The sequence below is a fragment of the Gossypium hirsutum genome, chromosome D02, assembly GCF_007990345.1.
Source record: "Gossypium hirsutum isolate 1008001.06 chromosome D02, Gossypium_hirsutum_v2.1, whole genome shotgun sequence".
NCBI lineage: Eukaryota > Viridiplantae > Streptophyta > Magnoliopsida > Malvales > Malvaceae > Gossypium > Gossypium hirsutum.
Window position 1 is genome coordinate 52,627,432 of NC_053438.1, and position 18,862 is coordinate 52,646,293.

Here is an 18,862-nt window from a genome sequence, read left to right on the forward strand (position 1 = left end):
CAATCTCGAATCAAGCCGTTGAAACCCACAACTCTCAATAGTGCAGTTACTGCTAAAAACCATCAACACTTATGCTAATAAAAACCCACAACGAAGCATAGTTAATGAGAAAATCCAATAGAGATCAGAGAAACCACAAAATCAGAGGAAAAAAGTAGAGGGAAAAAAGAAATCAAAGACAGAGAAAAAATCTAAAAAAAAAAATAAAAAAAAATATAACAAATCAGATAACACCCTCCACTACCACAAACCAACTCTGAATCCCACACCATGAAACACTAACTCACCATCGAGAAAAAACAACATCCATGCTTATGCATGGATTCAAATAGAGGACCTCCATCACCCTAACTCCTTACCACTAGAACAGTAGCTCATTCTGATATGGATTAACAGAGAATTTATATAGACCATCACAAGGGTCAGGCTTGAAAAAAAAAGCAAATTTCTAAATGTGAACTGAGCCCAAGACCTCATACACACATCAGAACACTTAACCACGAATAGAACACAGTTGGTCAAATATTTACAAAATAGAACATATTAAGTGGGCGTACAAAAAATTAGTGATTTAAGAAGTATTATTACCATAAATATTACTGTTGCCATTAGAAAATCTATTAGTCTAAACCCAAGCCGAAAACCTAAATGAATCCAGGTTGAATCTAAACTTAAGGCTTTTATATATTTGGTAACTAATTTAAGGCATTCTGAAACCTTCTATTGTTGCTCATTCCAGGCGAGCGTGAGATGATTTCTATTGAATGAAATGCGATATGTCCATGGTATGTTTTTCAAGCCGAATTTATTCTGTGATAAAAGCAACAAGCTCCCAAAGTAGTCTACTTGAAAAAGAAAACTTTGAAATTATGGGCAAGTTATGACAACTTTCAATGTTTGAGCCCAATCTAGATTTGGTTCTGATCAACAATTCTTATTTTAGAATTACATTTCAACTCTAATTAATATATTAAAACACCAAATTTTGAAAGCTTAGAGTTTCATGACTTAAATGAGCCAAAAGTCATGGATATTTTGAAATATAGAATACATTTTTTTATTTTATTTCATTTTAATATTATTGTTGGCAATTATGTTTATTAAGGTAACATCTTATTAAATTCATTTTGAATTTTTTGTTGATATTTTATATTATATATATTACAAAATTGTAGAATCTTCACACTTGTTTAGTTGCTCCAGAGGTTATCGAACAACCAAGTGCCTTCAAAATGAATCTTCAAACCAAAACTGAAATTGAATCCTGGATCAAATTCAAATCTAAAACCTCAAATCAAAACCCTAAATTGAAATCGAAGATAAAACCTCCAAATTTAAGGCTTTCTACATATTTTAGTAACTAAATTTAAGGCTTCTAAACCTTCTATTGTTGCTCATCTAGTCGAACGTAAGATGATTTTATGGTATTAAATGCGATTTTTTCATTGGTATGGATTACTGGTGTGATAATTAGGTTAGTGCTCGATTCGGATCTCTATTTCCTTGAACTGTGTTTTTCTTCTTTATGTTTGATTTTATTATTTAGTTTCTATATGTATTCCTTATTGGCCCTCTAGCACCGACATCTAGTCATTTCTTCAATGGAGAAATAAATAAAATCGAAGCTCTTTCCTGATTAGTCTGAAATGCCCAAGAAACGTCTCAAATTTGGTCCTTTTCCACCTTTAGCATCACTAACCTACCACATTTTGACTATCCTTTTTAACTCTTTAAATATTCGATAAAGTAAATAGTATTATTTTAAAAATAAATATAATTGTTTGAAATTCATTAGACTAGGCTTTTATATTAACCAAACATATAAGAACCCAAACAAACAATTAGGCCTAGGTTCAAGAAACAACTGGAGGAAAAACTTCAAAACAAACTTGAAAAAAAAATGGCCCATGAAAACAGACATCCCAAGGTAAAAAAAATCAACTAAAGAAAAATATAGAAATAATTAAAATATAATTAGGGATTGAAATATTAAAAAATGAGTGTATTAAATGAAGTTTTGAAAGGTAGACAACTCAGCTGTTACTTCATTAAATGAGTGCATTAAATAGCAGTAGTTATTGTTGGTAATGATGGGCAGGAGAAAAGCCTTTTCCTAAGTCTTTTCAAGCCTCGTTCCTTCCTCAAAATTGGAAATTTAAATGCTCTCTCCATAGCTTCCCCATTTCTTCACCATATCTTTCTCCCACTGCCTCTCTCTCTCTTTAACTTTTTACTCTCATTCGTTTTTAGCTTTCTATAATCAGAAGCGAAAATAATGGGTTTTTTACTAAATTATTATAAAAAAATTAAAAAATTAAAAAATATTATATATATATTTATTTACCAAAATATACAAAAAACAAAAACAGAAAAAAGCTGCGTCGATTGACAGACCTGGTGAGGGTTTCTGATTGGCGCACCAAAGGTTCTATACTGATGGCGGCACTGATGGTGCAATGAGGTGGGCACCAATGGTGTATATTGACTGCGGGACTATTCGTGTTATAAACATGAGCTTTGTCCAGCTGAAGCGAGAAAAATAAGAAGAAAAAGAAGAGGAAGAAGAGGTGCTGCAGAAAAAAAAGAGAAAAGAGAGAAAGAGAAGAGAAAAAGAAGGTATTTTTAAAAAAATAATTGATTTTCTTGTTGTTATTGTTTTGTATAATTTGTATTATTTTTTGTTTTAGTTTAGTTTTTAAGATTAATAAAACTCAAATTGATAGTTTTAGTTAGTATTATTATTATTATTATTGTTAGTATTAAGATGTTATTAAGGTATTAAGATGTTACTTAGTATTATTTTGAGTATAAAATTATTAATATTATTATTGTGTTAGTTATTAGGATTAGTGGTTAAACAGTTTTCATGTACAAAATTGCATATTGAAACATTAAATTTTTTTAAGTAATTTATTTACCGTTCGAGATTTTTTATGAGATTTTATTTATTTTTTGACAGATTAAATATTGAAGATGGATGCTAAGTTTTTTGTATGCGTTTATTTCGATGGAGTCATCTTGACAACAAGTGTTGGATGTATATTTGAATGTCGGCAACAAATAGCAATGAGATTTAATAGAAATGTCTCGTTCGATGAAATGAATGTAAGGATTAAAGCAAAAATTCTTAGACGTTGTAGGAGAAGGATATCAAAAATTTTCTACAAGTTTCCAGTTTCGACAAATCCGGTCAAATTCGTCGAAATGGAACTTGTAGACGACGAAGACGTGGAGACAATGGTCGATCTCTACTGTGGGAATGGGAGTGACAAGAATGCACCGATTCACTTATTTGCTGAGTTAGCCGGTATGGAGCAAAATGAAGATGTCAATGCATCTGATGAAGAACACGGAGCTCAAGAACCGTGGATGGTGGCTCCAATATCATATGTTGATAGTGAATCGACTATGGGTGGGATCGGTATCGACCTAAATATTACACCCGATGTTGATATGGTTGGTGGTGAAGAAGAAGGTGGTGGCGATCATTGGGATGAAGAGGTTGATAGTGACGGTGATCCCAATGTGGACGATGTGCCTGATGATATTGACGATGAAGATGTCAACAACGATGAAAGCATTAATGCTTCTTCGGTCGGAGAGCAGATGCGGCGTATTTTGATACACAATAATCCTGGGCCACACATGTCGCTCATACACCCCGACGTAGCGTATGTAGCTGAGTTCTCGGAGTACCCTGAAATAGTTCATCCTCACGGGCTGGCCGTAACATATGATAATGAGGAGTTATTCATAGGCCAGAGATTCAACTGTAAAGAAGAGTGCGTATATGCCATTAAACGGTACAACATGAACATATTGGTGGATTATAAAGTCGCAGTGTCTACTCCGAAAATATATGTTGGGGAGTGTTGGAAGGTAGTTGAAGGCTACAATTGGCGGGTACGAGCTGCATTCATTAGAAGTTCTCAGATTGGGTAAGATATAGAAAGTAAGATGTCATGAATATTAGAATAGCAGCTTACCCCTTCCCGGGCATACTGTTCGATCATGAGACGGTATATTGGGACAAGGTACGACCTCCCGATACCCGGACGAGCACTCCACCTACAAAAAAAAATAGGGTTTAGGGTTGGTAACATTAGTCAATATATTATCACTACAAATAATGACAATTTATATTTTATCACATGTTCAGCAGTGGATAGACATACGGTTGGTGACTAACGGATGCCAAAAATGGTATCTGATAGAACGCCTAGGACTGCAGCAGTGGGAAGCATCCGCCCATGTCTACAACATCCGGGTTTGTCACCCGACAAAGCTCCTGGTACAACATTGCTAGAACGGCGGAGCCCCAGCTATACGAGCTAACAGTGGACAAATCAGCTAATAGGGGCAAATACATCAAATGCACCTTGTCGTTGTTTGCATCAGACATGATTACTCCCCCTACGATATGCATGATGTACGCTCGAGCAGCACACATCAACTCACCTTCAGTGGCAGTGGCTGATAATTGTCCAAATTTGGCTTTCAGCCATGTAAATTGTAAGCCTGTAAAATTTTTCTCACCGTCCCCTGGCGAGTCCCCCAGGAGCTCATAACAAAGTGCAGCCGGATCAGTAAATGAAGATACTCCCGTTACGAGACTCCCGTCAATTGGGAGCCCAAGCTGTATTGCAACATCCTCCAAGGTCACTGTGCACTCCCCGCACAGAAAATGAAAAGTGTGGGTCTCTGAGCGCCACCGCTTCACTAGCGCAGATATTAAATCATAGCGCACGTCGGAGGACCGGATCAGTGCTGCTGACCCAAATCTGGCTTGCTCCAAGTACGGCATCAATCGTGCATCCGGAGCCGTTTTCCAAACACTAGTACGACCCCTTAATAATCGGTACGAGTCCTGATAGTGTTAAATTACAGAAAAAATATTACGATAACATGATTTATTTGTATATACTACGTATATCCTTTTTAAATAAATAGAACCCGTGATTAACAAATAATAAATCATACCGTGTTATTAGCCGCATCAGATATGTGTCTATCGGTTCGAATCAATGAAATCATTGCGATGCCTGCAAGTTGAAAAAATAGTTAGTAAAAAACTCTTACTTCAGCCATTTGTTCGTATTTTTTCTCCGCATTTTATTACTTTAAAAATATCTTAATTTCTAATTTTATAATTTTACATTATTTCAGTGCGTAATGTTTGAAATTTATTAATTTAGTGTGTTTTTAAATTAATTTGGTGTAAGAAAAAAACTCTTATCCCTGCCATTTGCTTGTATTATTTTCCCGATTTTTATTACTTTCAATAAAAATATTTTATTTTCGTATTTTATTATTTTATATTATTCCAATCCATTTTGTTTGAAATATTTGTATTAATTATTTCTGAATTTTTAAACAAGTTAGTAATAAACTCTTACTTCGGCCATTTGTTCATATTTTTTATCCTCATTTTATTATTTTAAAAATATCGTAATTTTTAATTTTATCATTTTACATTATTTCAGTGCATTATGTTTGAAATTTATTAAATATACAATTTTTTTCGCATTTTATTACTTTCGGTGAATGTACAATTTCCGTTTCTTCTTTTCGTATTTTATGCTTTTTTAAATATATTTTTTTATCATTTTACTTTTATTGTTATTTTTCCTAAAAAACTAATTTCAACATACTAAGTAAATTTCATAAAAAAATTCCTAATCAACATACAATGTACATACCATGAATTTTTTCATGTTAAATATATTTCATAAAATATATATGCTAAATAAAATAATAAAACACGTATACTGTACATAACATAAATTTTTAAAACACAAATATTACAAAAAATTTAATTTAATAATAAAAATTACATTTTTTTTCTTTTTTTTCCTTTATTCCCTCTTCTTCTTCTTTCTTTTTTTTCTCTTCTCCATTCCTTTTCTTTCCTTCTTTTTTCTTCTTCTTCTTGTCCTCTCCTTTCCTTTTCTTTCTTTCTTCTTCTTTCCCTCTCCTTCTCTCCCCCCACCGATGGGCCCTATTATAAGGGCAGTGCCGCCAACCTCATTGGCACCATCGGTGCCGCCAATCAGAACCCCTCCACCAGGGTTCTGTCAAATTGGCACAGCTTTTTTTTTTCTGTTTTTTTGGTATATTTTGGTAAATAAAAAAATATATATAATATTTTGAAATTTTTTAAGTTTTTATAATAATTTAGTAAAAAAACCCCCGAAAACAATACGTATATCCCATTTGTCTCTCTTTCTCTCTCTCTCTCTCTCACTGTTTTCAAAATTTTTATCATTCTTTTTCAGTTTTGGTTTAACTAGAGGCAAAAAAAAAAACACATACACACGCTACAGTAGAAATACAATTTTCGTGAGAGAGATAAATCTTAAGTTTTCTTAGCCATTTCCTTTTTATTTTTTGTGATATTGAAATCCCTTGCCTCATCGGAGGGTCATTTTAGGTATGGATCTTTATTTCAACTTTCTTTGCCTTTTCATGTCTTATTTAGTTTCAGATCTATTCTTCTCAACTTGTATTTCTGTAGGTGTTTTTTTGTTTTCAGCTTTAGAACAAGTTAGTTTTTTCCTTTTCGTCTGTGTTGTAGTTCTCAGATCTATGCTTATTTAGATGTATTTCAGTGGGTTATTTTGGGTCTTCAGCCATAGGAAATATTTTGTCCGGTTCGTCTTTTCAAATCTATGGATGTCGATGTGGTTGTTCTTGTTGTTAGTTTATCGTCTACTATGTATTTCATTTTTCTGTTGTTTGTTTCCCTCTGTTTTTAAGATTATTGCTTTTTTGTTATGATCACTATCTTTGAAATCATTGAGTGCTATTTATTAGTCTTTATTGCAGTTAGAAGTGTTTTTAAGAACTATTTAAATATCTATAACAAAGATAACATGAAATCGTAATTAATTTTACGACACAAAGCTTTCTGCTTTATCTTTAATTTTTAGTGCTCATATGTTAATTACATAAATATTTTGTTTTCTCTTCGGGTCCAGTCTTGTCCTGGGTATGTTTACTTCTCTTGCTGATTTGCAAAGAAAGGTGAGCAAACATATAAATGGAATTGCGTCCCTTTGGCTGTTTGGGGAATGAAAGAAACTCTGGTTCTACAAGAGTTAGATTTGATTTGAATTTGGGTTTTCTGAATTTCTCATTTTCATCTCTGTTTTAGAAAAGAATGGGTCTTGCTCTTGCATATCTAGATCTGTGAGCAACATGTGCTTAAATGGTGTTGTGGTTGTTCTTTTTTTTTTTACAAATCTATTATTTAGATTTAGTTTGTTTTTCTTTTTGCTAATATGCTTGGGTTGCGAATAGATCGACCACAGCTTTGAAGTTGGAAACATCAGATCTAATGTTTCTTTATCTTGTAACCTTGTTGCATGAGTTGTTTGTATTAGCTAAGTTTGACATTTGAAAAGAAGTATTTTCATGCCTTGATGGTGATATTTTTTTTATGTTTTATTGAGTTGTTTATGTTTTGTTGGTATTTCCAAGAATATGTTATATTTTATTTATTGGATGAATTTCATACAATTATTTTTTTGTTTGTTGGTGATATTTGCTTATATTGTTTTGTATTTTACGTAAATTTTGGTTTGTATGCAGCAGTTGATACTTCAGAGACTGAAGTGAGAAGCTTGATTCTGTTAGGTCAAAATTGTAAGTGTTAGTTTATGTACTATTTTTTTATTTTGTTAATTTCCAAATTGACCTCTTATGGCAATAGGACCTACCTTTACCGTAATGGTGAATAACCAAGCTTTTGAAACTTTAAGTCACTAGATATATAATAAATGAAAGCATCTTTCATATTTATTTCCCCTTTATTATCTCCTATTTCACCTATTTTTTCTAATGTTTCTTTTCTATTAATTCCCCCCATATAAAGAATTAGTGATTTAATGAAGGAATAAAATGTTAACGTTTAAAGTGAATGGGTATTGAAAGTGTGGCATGTGAGAGGATTCAAAAATTCAAAAATTTGCTTGTTGTCTTTCCCCTATCGTGCTTATGTCTTTTCACATCTCTCTTTTGGGTACGATTCTCAGAGTACTCACTTACTCCGTTGTAATTATTACAACTTGACCCGTATACTTGCGAATACTGCCTTATTTATATATATCTTTTGCTATAGTATTTACACCCTGGATGTTAGTACGTCCGGAAGCAATCAAGTGGCCACACGAGTTTATCTCCTTCACACTGCCATTTGACCCCTGTTTACACTTTTTACATAAAACTTCGTAGAAGTGTCAAATTAGTCCAAAATTTATCCTGATTTGTTTTAAATGTTCTGTAGGCTCGATTTAAGGCCTATTTTCATAAATATACTATGAATGTTAACTAATTATGAATAATTGATATTTAAATTTAATTTTGAATAGTAAAAGTCTGTTATTGAATTGGTTATCTATCGTAATACTCCGTAACTCTAATCTGACAGCGGAGACGGATTAGGGGTGTTACAATACATATAAAACAATTACATCTTTACTACAATATGGGTATATTTCCCAAAATTTGAATGAAGTAAACTAAGGGGGTGAACTTGAAAGCAGTATACCAAATATATCAAAAGCATGCAAGTAAATAGAGATAACAATAATAACAATGTCATAGATCATAGCTTTTTAGAATATATAGAATCACAGAGTTCTCAGAATGTATGTACTTATCTATGAATGTCAGTGGAATTTCCTACCCATCCATCGTCTACACACCATGAGTTTCCCAAAACTTATCCATCCGTACACACCATACCAATAAGAGTCGTAGCTCATTGTGGATAAACCACTAGTAACAGTAAATATTTATAGATAAATTGCTAGTAATTTAGGGTTGAAAAATATTGCGGATGAACCGCCAAAAGTTCAAATAATACTTCAGTGTTGCGGATATACTGCCAGAACTCCAATATTTACGGATTAATCTCCAGAACTCCCATATTTGTGGATAAATTGCCAGAACTCCACATAACTCCTCTATCACCAATCTTCCCAACCCCATGCAACAAAATGGCATAACAAGCATGGCAGAATTAGATACAATGCAGAACCATGACATGTTTTAACATGTGATCAATAAATCAGTAGCAGTGGCATGCCTTTCATGCAATCGATAAACACGGAAACAATGGCATGCTTTTAGTCATGCAATCGGTCGACACAGAAGCAACAACATGTCTTGATGCATTCAGTGAACATGTGATAACAATCAATGTCATACATTAGCGGTGTATACATACTTAGTCATAACAGACAAACCCTTAGGCACATTCTGCCAACTACAAAATAAACACAAACACATTCAACAAGCATCCCAAATTAATACATATCACATTCGACTACTTCAAAAGACACTATAAATTCGGCCAAAGCTTAAGAGAACACAAACACAAATTCGATTCAACATGATTTGTATACAGATGCATTCAGTTATCACCAAATCACATGATTTACTTTTGAATAGGACATGCACACCTCAATATACGTCTAAAAAGAATTAACAATTGTCTAGAACATCTCTACGATTCAGATTTGAATCGGTAGCTACCAGATCTGTATGTAGAATAGTGAAAGACACAAAATAAGAGGTGAGATTAGACCATTCACGCTAATAAGTTCGGTCAACAAAAGAAAAAGAAAGGAAATACGAGATTTAATTTATTTACTGTCAACTTACACTATACCAAAGTATGATGAATCAGTGGAGATCTTGAGCAATCATATGATTCAGCCAAGGATGATGATCCAAATTCGATTATCAACAAATAATGTTAATGAGAACAGAAATAGAATGCAAAAAAGAAAAGATGTTGCGACAATGGTGAATCAAAAAGAAAAAAGAGTAGTGATGGTGCGACACAATGGATAGAAGTTCGAGGAAAAAGGAAGCTGAGATTCGACCAATATGGTACAGAGTAGAGAAAAGAAAATGGGGAGTAAAGGGATGAGCTGAGGGTGTCACAAAAAAAAGGAAGAAAACTATGGTTTAGAGGAGCAATAATAGTGAAAGAAGAAGAAAAATTAGAGAAAATGAGAGAAAGAAGGAGAGAGGCAATAAGAAGGAGCAAAAATGATTAAAAAAAGGCTGAAAACAACAAAAAGAATATTATATACTAGGGTTTCAATGCAAGGGGTGACACATTTTGGGTAAAAATATTGTAAATAAAAATTATACGTAAGAGGGGAATTGAACTCAAGTTTCAAGAGCAAATTCACTAACTCTTATCCAATAGACCAATTACTTATTCTTATTACAAACACTTAAGATAAGATTCAAATTGGGGTGTGACTACTCTGTCAATTTACAAACCTAATTTTTAGGATGTGATAGTGGTACAGAAAAAGATGGTTTTAGAGATCCATCTCTATAAATCGGGTCTATAAATATTAAATTAAAATATCGACAGAGTTGGTATTAAAGAAGATTAAAGTTTGGTCCTTTAATTTTACCTATTAATTGTTTAATTAGGGTACAAAGACTAAATTATAAAAGTGCAATTGCTATAGATTTTTAAATAGCTAAACGTTCAAAATTGTAAATAGACCATTTTATTTCATCAAATGGTGGTGGATGATGTTAAAATCCACTACCTTTGGCTAATTAAGATTAATGTTTGGTTAATTAAAGTTTAATTGATTAATTTTGATAAAGTTTAATCAAAAGTATATAAGTTAAAATTAAAGAGAGAAAAACCATTATTTTCTATTCATCTTTTTCTCCACCGAACAAAGAAGGCAGAAAACCTTTAAGGAAGCTTCAACCATTCAACCCCTAATTTGTCAGTTCAATTAAGTTTTTTTTTGCAATTTTTATGTTTTTAAGGTTATTGGAGCTGGATTTAGCTAGTCCATTTACCAATTTGTAAAACTGTTAAAATTTTTGATAGTTTCCATTGTTGATTTCTTGAAGAAATTAGTGTTAAATTGAAAAATTTTAAGCTTAGATGTGAAAAATGACTAGATTGTAATGTTTAAATTATTAGTTTTGTACAAAAGGACTAAAGTGAATAAATTTTGAAATTGAAGTAAAATTTTGGTAAGAATAGATGGTATAGGGTCTATAATGGATGTGATTGAGATCGGTTTTGAAACCAAAGCTCAAATTTGAAATATTATTATTTCGGTGTTAGGGACTAAATTGAATAAAATGCAAAATTTAAAGGGCATTTAGAAAATAAAATTAAATTGGTTCATGCATATCCTGCAATGATACATAAAATTATCGATTAGTCGCTAGAGGTTCAACTTGTTTGTTGTTTTTTCTAGGTAAGTTCATATGGTATTTATAACTTAGATTGTATGTATTTGAATTATATATGTATGTTTGATTGTAAATTGAATTGGTTGTAAATTGGTACGAAAAGGTGAGAATTGGACTAATTGAACAGTAATGATTATAAGTGTAATAGATACCCATGTGAACTTAGTAAAGGTTAGGATATAATTGGCATGCCAATAGGGTCTTATGCGTGCTTCTACAAGATATGTGTTTGTACGGATCCAGCATGTTGTGGATCATCGAGAATTAAATGATTCTATAAAGACCTTGGTGTGGTGGAGGGATGTATTAGCATGTGAATATGAAAACGATGCCTATGGGCTTTGCACTCGATACCCTTGAGTGATGTAGTTCCAGCTCAAATGAGCAACCTAGTGTAGTGTAGTTACCTTAGTATCCGAGCCCGTTAAACTGAGCATGAGCATGGTATTAAAATGTTAATTCTAAAATGAATTGGATAGATATATTTTGAGATACCATATGGTTTGATTATATGTTAAACTCACCTTTTTGATGTTGTTTTTTGTTATGTCTAGTTAATTATGCCAAATCATGGTAGCATATTGTATTTGATAGCATGATAAGGTAAGTTTTTGTTTAATGCCTATAAACTTACTAAGCATCGTATATGCTTACCCTGTATGTTTTCCCTTTCCCTTGTAAATCATCATCATCTTGCAGAATGTGTCAAGTTGGATCGACTTGAAGTTCACACTATCATTATTTTGATAGTTATTTTGATTATCTGGAGTTAAGGAATTATGGCATGTAAATAAGTGTTCCAATACATCCTTTAATGTATAAATGTCTTAATAAGTTTAATATCTTGTGATGAACTTGATATATGATGATTTCTCATGTTGTTCATAGCAAATGGATTGGTTAATGCATAAATTACCAATGTTTGATGCGTGTGGAAAGTAGAAATATGAATTCCCTTAAATTTGGTAAGTTTGATTTATGTGTTTGAAATATATGTTAGTTTAATTGTGTAACACCTTATACCCGACCCGGTCGTCAAGCTCGAATATCAGGATGTCACACCACCGTCACACATCACACATTATAAAATGTCTTCACATTAATAGGTGATTGTCATTTTTCTTAGCGTTCTTACAAATTTTTAAGTCAAGCATATATATTAATCATCATTAAAACATGCCAAACATACTTTAAACTAAATTATAATATCAATTAAACATGCATTAGAGCCACTTAGCAAAATTCCAAAACAAGTTATGTTGGTATCGACACTAAAACAAAGGTATTGATATTTTCCTTATATGGTATCGATACTGTTTGGAAAATGAATACCAAAAAAGCATTTTGTTTCTTGTTTAAAAATAAAATCCTAGAAAATACTGGTACATTTATTGAAGTATCGATTATTTTACACTGAGTATCGATACTCGTGATAAGGCATTGATACCAAACCAAAATACTAACTTCTTGCACAACGAAATATCACAGAGGTATCATTTTTAAAACCTGAATATTGATACCTCTACTCTAGACACAAAAAATACAACATAATAAGAAAAATAATGCATCCCAATCATAAACCATTCAACATGTAACTAATGTCTCGTCAAATAAACATCAAAATAACCACAATAATAGTTCAATCATCAAAAACATGTCCGAGTAATCAAGCGACATAGCAAGAGCAATATCCATAAATCCTAAGATTTAATAAGATATGAAAATAACCAAAACATAATGGCAACATTTATGCAATAGTTTTACTACATTACCTTTATTTCCCAAATCTAAACAAATAATAAATCACCTATGAATAATTACAAAGTTTAGCTTGGATTAATCCCTTGGAGCCACACTGCTCACACCAAAACGCTACTAATCTGCAATGGATTAAAAGGAGTAGGTGAGCTTAACAAGCTCAGTGAATGTCTAGAACAACTACCACACATATAGTTCATCAAGCATTAATGAAACATCCATTTAGCATAATTACAACATCTCAATTTTATTTTCATATTACTTGTGTTAGAGTGTGCCCAAAGATCAAGCATGAGATGGTTGTAATAACATACTTGATTTATCATGTTTATTAATATAAGGCGTTACCATTATTATTTCAGTTTTTTTCTGTGTATAAATAAATTGTTTTATAATAATGTCCTGAGAAAAATATGATTCTTAAAAGGTCATTAGTCAAGTATTATTGTTGATAGGACAACAATAATGCATTAAGACTAACATGTAGTTGATTGATAATAAAGAGTTGTCATTGATATGGAATGTCAAAATCGATGCATGAATATGTGTGTTAGAGAACAACATATTGGACTGACCCGTTATCAGTATGTTTCTTGGATTATTATGTAATTGTCGCAAAATTACTCATAGTGATTAATATGTATATGATCCTCAGACTTGAGATCATCATAATCCTAACATCGTAAGTTGTATATTTTGATACAGTCAAACGTACACTGTAACTGGTTGTTCTATAAAGACTAATGTTGAATATACCACGATCTGTGTAGAGGGATATGGTTGATCGATATAGGATAAGTCCCTCCTACATAATGGGAGTAATATCTTAGGCCACTTGATTTTGTGAGACTAGAAATGCATGGTCATGCTCAAATAAGCTGATATGAGATGTCATACTTATTTGTATATCATAGTCTATTTAAGATATCAAGGAACATGGAATGGACTATGCAAGTGTGACTATTCCATGACTTGTGTCCAATCTAGAGATAAATGACTTAAGAATTATTGCATGAAAGGTTAATAATAAAAAGGTTATGTCGAATCATGATTTCTTGTGACTTTGGTAGCAATGATACATTACTAAGTGCCACTCATTGTTTGTAACATTGGAATTGTTCTAGTATTACTGCTAGCGTTACAATAACCTATAGGGTCACACCCTGTAGTTGAAATAAACGGAATAAAACATAGTTGGTATTGTGTTTGGTTGTCGCTTGAATTAAATTAATTATAGAATTAATTTAATTGTGTAATCAAATATCGAACACATTATGTACAAGGTTGTTGTACGCATAATGAGAACATGAATTTGGTTAGTTTATAAATTCAAATAAATATATAGTTTACCGAAATCATTATTATAATTAATGTAATTATAATTTTCGATTTAAAACATTATTATATTTATTTAATTTCTAGAAACTTTAAAAATAGATATAAAAATCCCGTTTTTCTTTGCTTGGGGTCTAGCAGCCGTCAAAGCAAAGTTTTTTCCAAAAATAGTTTTGGGGGTTCCTTCCGTTCATTGTCAACTGGGTGGATTATGTAGAGGCCGGAGTCACGATAGATTACGGCTTGGTTTGATAGTAGATCGGATAACTCATTGCTGAGGTGTTACTGTCTATTCAGAATAAAGATTCGGTAATTTCGAAATCTTTATTTCACCCCGATTCGTTCACGCATGGATCCATGGTTAGGATCGCCGAATGTTTTATTTTTCCGCTACGCCGTAGGGGTGTCAGCGTTCCAACTACTTGTTCATGCATCTTTCAATGATTCGTTTACATAATAATCACATATCATTTAAGCATACACTACAATACTCAAACATATTCATTGATAATTTGACATTTGAGCCATGAAACGTAAATGTGGGCTCTATCACCACTCACTGGATACACGTATCTCTAGCACACCAAATGACTCATAAAGTCGAACATATCCCAAAAAGTGAAGCATATAGCTAACACTCTCTATCACACCAAACATGCAATTTTAACGACTAAAAACTCAATTTAAAGGATCAAATAACATCAAAAACTAATAAGGAATCAAATCGTCACCTTAGTTGATGAAAAACAAAACGTTTTATTAAAAATTTGAAAAACCTAAAAATTCAACAATGGAGAAATCTATGGTTTTTTTGGATGTTTTTCTTGAAATATTATGGAGATTTATGGCTTGGGCAATGATAGAAATCTAAGGAACTAAGTTTGGGAATCAAAATTGAGTGAGAGGAGCTTTGGAATACAATGGACGACAAAACAAAAATATGGAGAAGAGACTAATGTGGGATTTATAAAGATGAAGAGGGAAAATAGGGTGGAAATTGAAATTTGGTTTAATTTCCTTTTAAAAACTCATAATTTAGTTCTTTTTACAAATCAGTCCTTATTTCAAAATTGAAAACCTTTTGAACATTATTTTCAAAAATTGATTGGATTTTCTAAATATCATAAGCAAGAACATCTCCAATTACCATGCTTATGAAATTCCCCAGCTCACTAGAGTTGAAATCCCTAAAATACCCATAAAACTCATAGACCTAATTTTGGGGTGTTACAAATTGGTTCAAGCTTAAGCCATTAAACTATTATGGTATATTAAGTATACATATGTAGGAAATGATAAGTTTTAATGTGTTAAAGCATAGGTAAGATTGGTAAATGAAAAAGGCTAGTTGTTAGATAAAATGTTTAGAAATTTGGATGTTTTAGATGAATATATTGAATGATTTGTTGGAGCAATTGAAATAGGTACCAAAATAACTCATTTTTACCAAATATAAGGTCATCGTCCTGACAAGCAACTCCCCTCGTTGCAACATTAACCAATAGTGAGTCACATCGTGACATCGAGTGGCCTGATGTCATGACGTGACAAACTATTTGGTGATGTGACGACTGGAGGAATTGATGTTGTGGCATCGATTCTAAATTTTTTTAAAACTTTACAATTTGGTCCTATTATGTGCTCGGGTCAACGAAAGAGCTCTCACAAGCTCTATTAAGGTCTTCTAAGGTTAAGGTTTGCTTAGAAATAACTTTGATAAGGCTGCGCGACATTCATTTTGCAACCTTTTGATCAGATTTCTTCAATTGTACTCCTAAAAGAGTATGTAACCTTACTGTGTGAAAATATACAACGGTAACCATCTTATCCTTTTCTATAAGAAATCTTCCGAAGATGGCATTGTACGTTGAAAATTAGCCTACAATTAAATTCACCACAATTACTAAAGTGTGGTCATCATCTCCTATATGGATGAAAATAGTAAGCCTTTGGTTGGTATTAACTGGTTGGCAAATCCAAAGATATGCAATAAAGGATTCAAGTCTTTCTTAAGAAGTTCTAGCTTTATGATTCAAGTCTCCCACTAAAAAGATATCTATCACACAATTATTGTAAAAAAGAATCCTCTAATTGTATAATTTCTTACTATCACAAAAACTACTATCGTGTCACTACCATAATTGGTAACTAACTCGTCGTCATTGTAATTAAAGGAGACAAACTTGTCCTCTAGTTGTCTTATTGTGAACAAGTATCCATTGGTGCGAATAGATTATTTGCATGACTAGTTCAAGTGAGCTTCAATTTTCTCTAAGTTCAACTTAAGATCAGGATATTATCTATTAAAAGTGAAGGGGTCAAACATGCCGAAGACTACATTGAAGCTCAATATAGACATTATGAATTTGTGGCTCGAACGAAAACAAAAGCCAAAAAAAAGAGTCAAAAATCCATTGGTTCAACCCAACCCAAGCATTAAAAATAATGAAACAAGAACCCCTAAAATTACTTAAAGACAATCAAGGCAAAAAGGAAAAGTCAAAACTAATGGCTAAAGCTTCTGCTTTTAAACTTTGAATTTCTCCTTTCCTCTTCCTTTCCAACTTCATCAAGCATTATTTAATACAAAGTTATGGTAATAATATGGAATGGATAAGAAATTAAATTTAAAACTAAAAAGGACGAGAAAATTGAAAAACTAAAAAATTGAGATTGAGTGGAAAGTTGAAGGAAATGAGATTTTAGATGAGAACCATATTGAAGAAAAAATATGATCAAATATTGGGAGAGACTAAAGAGACATGATAATGGAGAGAGAGAGATATGATAGTTTAATATTTTAATAGTTTAATATTTTTAAAAAAAAAATTCAACGTTTGGACTTTTAGTTTTATGAGTTCTAGTTATACTCCTTTACACTTATTTAGAGCCAAAAAATGAGTAGGCTTAAGTCGGGGTTATTTTGGACTTAGATTTTCTTGGGATCAAGCCTTTTCGAGCTCGAAATTTTTTCAAATTTGAGCTTAGATCGAGCCATGCAGGATCTAACAGATTAAAATAATTTTGAAATTTATAAGTTACAAATACTTTAATTTTGAATGAAATAATTCATATTACTTTTATATGAAGACAATACAATTCAATTTGCCTTATAAAAAGCATAAATTATATATATTTAATAAATTTATTTTATATAAAATAATTAAAACGCTTATTATATGTAAAATTTATTATTTTGTGATATTATATGAATTAACAAAAATATCTTTTATTAGTTATTATTATATATAAATAAATTTTTATCTTTTTTATTAAATTTATGTATTCTAAAATATGTATTCCAGAACCCAAATATATTATATTAAACCTAAACTCAAATAATATACTCATTATTACCCAAACTGAAAATAAACTAACTATAGCCCAAATCTCAAGTCCAAAATAAAAAGAAATTAAACCCAATATCCAAATACAATTTGTAAAAGTTAAAGCCCCATTCAAAATCTAATTTAAAAATAATAATTTATTAAGATATTTTAATATAATTATAAACATGTATTTTAATATACTAAATTACACATAACTATTGATATTATATATTTTATTATAATCTATACTATAACAGTTGTCATAACGTTGCCTACATAAGAGTATGGGGGCCTAGTAAGCAAAGTTAGACATGGAGGGCCTAAATTAATGTAGAGTCGCCATTAACCAATTAGGGCTAAGTTGATTAGCCACCTATCGTCTAAAAGTTTATAATTAATACTACGAAAAAAATTCTAACAGTCTAGACTCGATCTCATCACCAAATTTTGGGTTCGGGAGTACGGTTATGTGTGGAGAAGGTTATAGCAACCCCACAACGCCTATCCGGGGATAGTCCTACAGGGTCTTAGGAGCTAGGGTTTTTTATTATTATTTAAGCATATTAATGCCTTAACCTAAGCTAAAATCTTATGGGAATCTTAAATAAAAACTCTAAAGAAAATGTCTCCGGTTTACTTGTAACTTGATTAAGATGTGTTCACCAAACTTATCCAATTTGAAACTTAAATTAGATATTTTTACTTTTAACGGGAATCTTAAAGGATACCTAAATAATTTTAGTAAAATACCTTCAATTCTTAAAATTAATTCTATTTTAGAATTCTAGAAAAAAAAACCTAGAAATTACCAATGAATTAAGAGAAATATTAAAATACATCTACAACTTATTCGATCTATTATTATTATTTTTTAAAATATTTAATTAATAACGTTGAACCTATCAAGATGTTACGAAAGTATCCTATGACAGGTTTATGATTTATCTTACTTTAAAATTCTTGATCTAAGGTTTAAATTCATCAAAATCTCAAAATAATATATCTTAAATAATATTTATTAGCTTCTCACAAAGTTTCTAAAATAAAATACTTAGAAAGACCTACTCATGATTTACAATTCACCTACAAAAATTTTTAGTTTTAATCTTGAATAAAGTCCTAAAGAATTTTTACATATTAATTTAAGATTCTAAAGAGGAATCCTAAACGATATTTAAAATTAGTTTAAA

The 18,862-nt window shown here is 31.5% G+C and overlaps 1 protein-coding gene and 1 long non-coding RNA gene across 2 annotated transcripts; one reads left to right on the top strand and one right to left on the bottom strand.

The window, feature by feature from the left end:
• Positions 1-4,219: 4,219 nt before the first annotated feature.
• LOC107907911 (protein MAINTENANCE OF MERISTEMS-like) lies at positions 4,220-5,034 on the bottom strand. The gene is made up of 2 exons (XM_016835213.2): positions 4,981-5,034; positions 4,220-4,867 (listed from the first exon to the last, which is right to left on the bottom strand). The coding sequence occupies exons 1-2, from the start codon at positions 5,032-5,034 to the stop codon at positions 4,220-4,222; spliced, it is 702 nt and encodes a 233-aa protein (XP_016690702.2).
• Positions 5,035-5,930: 896 nt separating this feature from the next.
• Positions 5,931-16,900, top strand: LOC107909881 (uncharacterized). Its single transcript, XR_005910404.1, has 3 exons — positions 5,931-6,430; positions 7,591-11,853; positions 11,950-16,900. It is a non-coding gene; the product is annotated as an uncharacterized lncRNA (long non-coding RNA).
• The last annotated feature ends 1,962 nt before the right edge of the window (positions 16,901-18,862 follow it).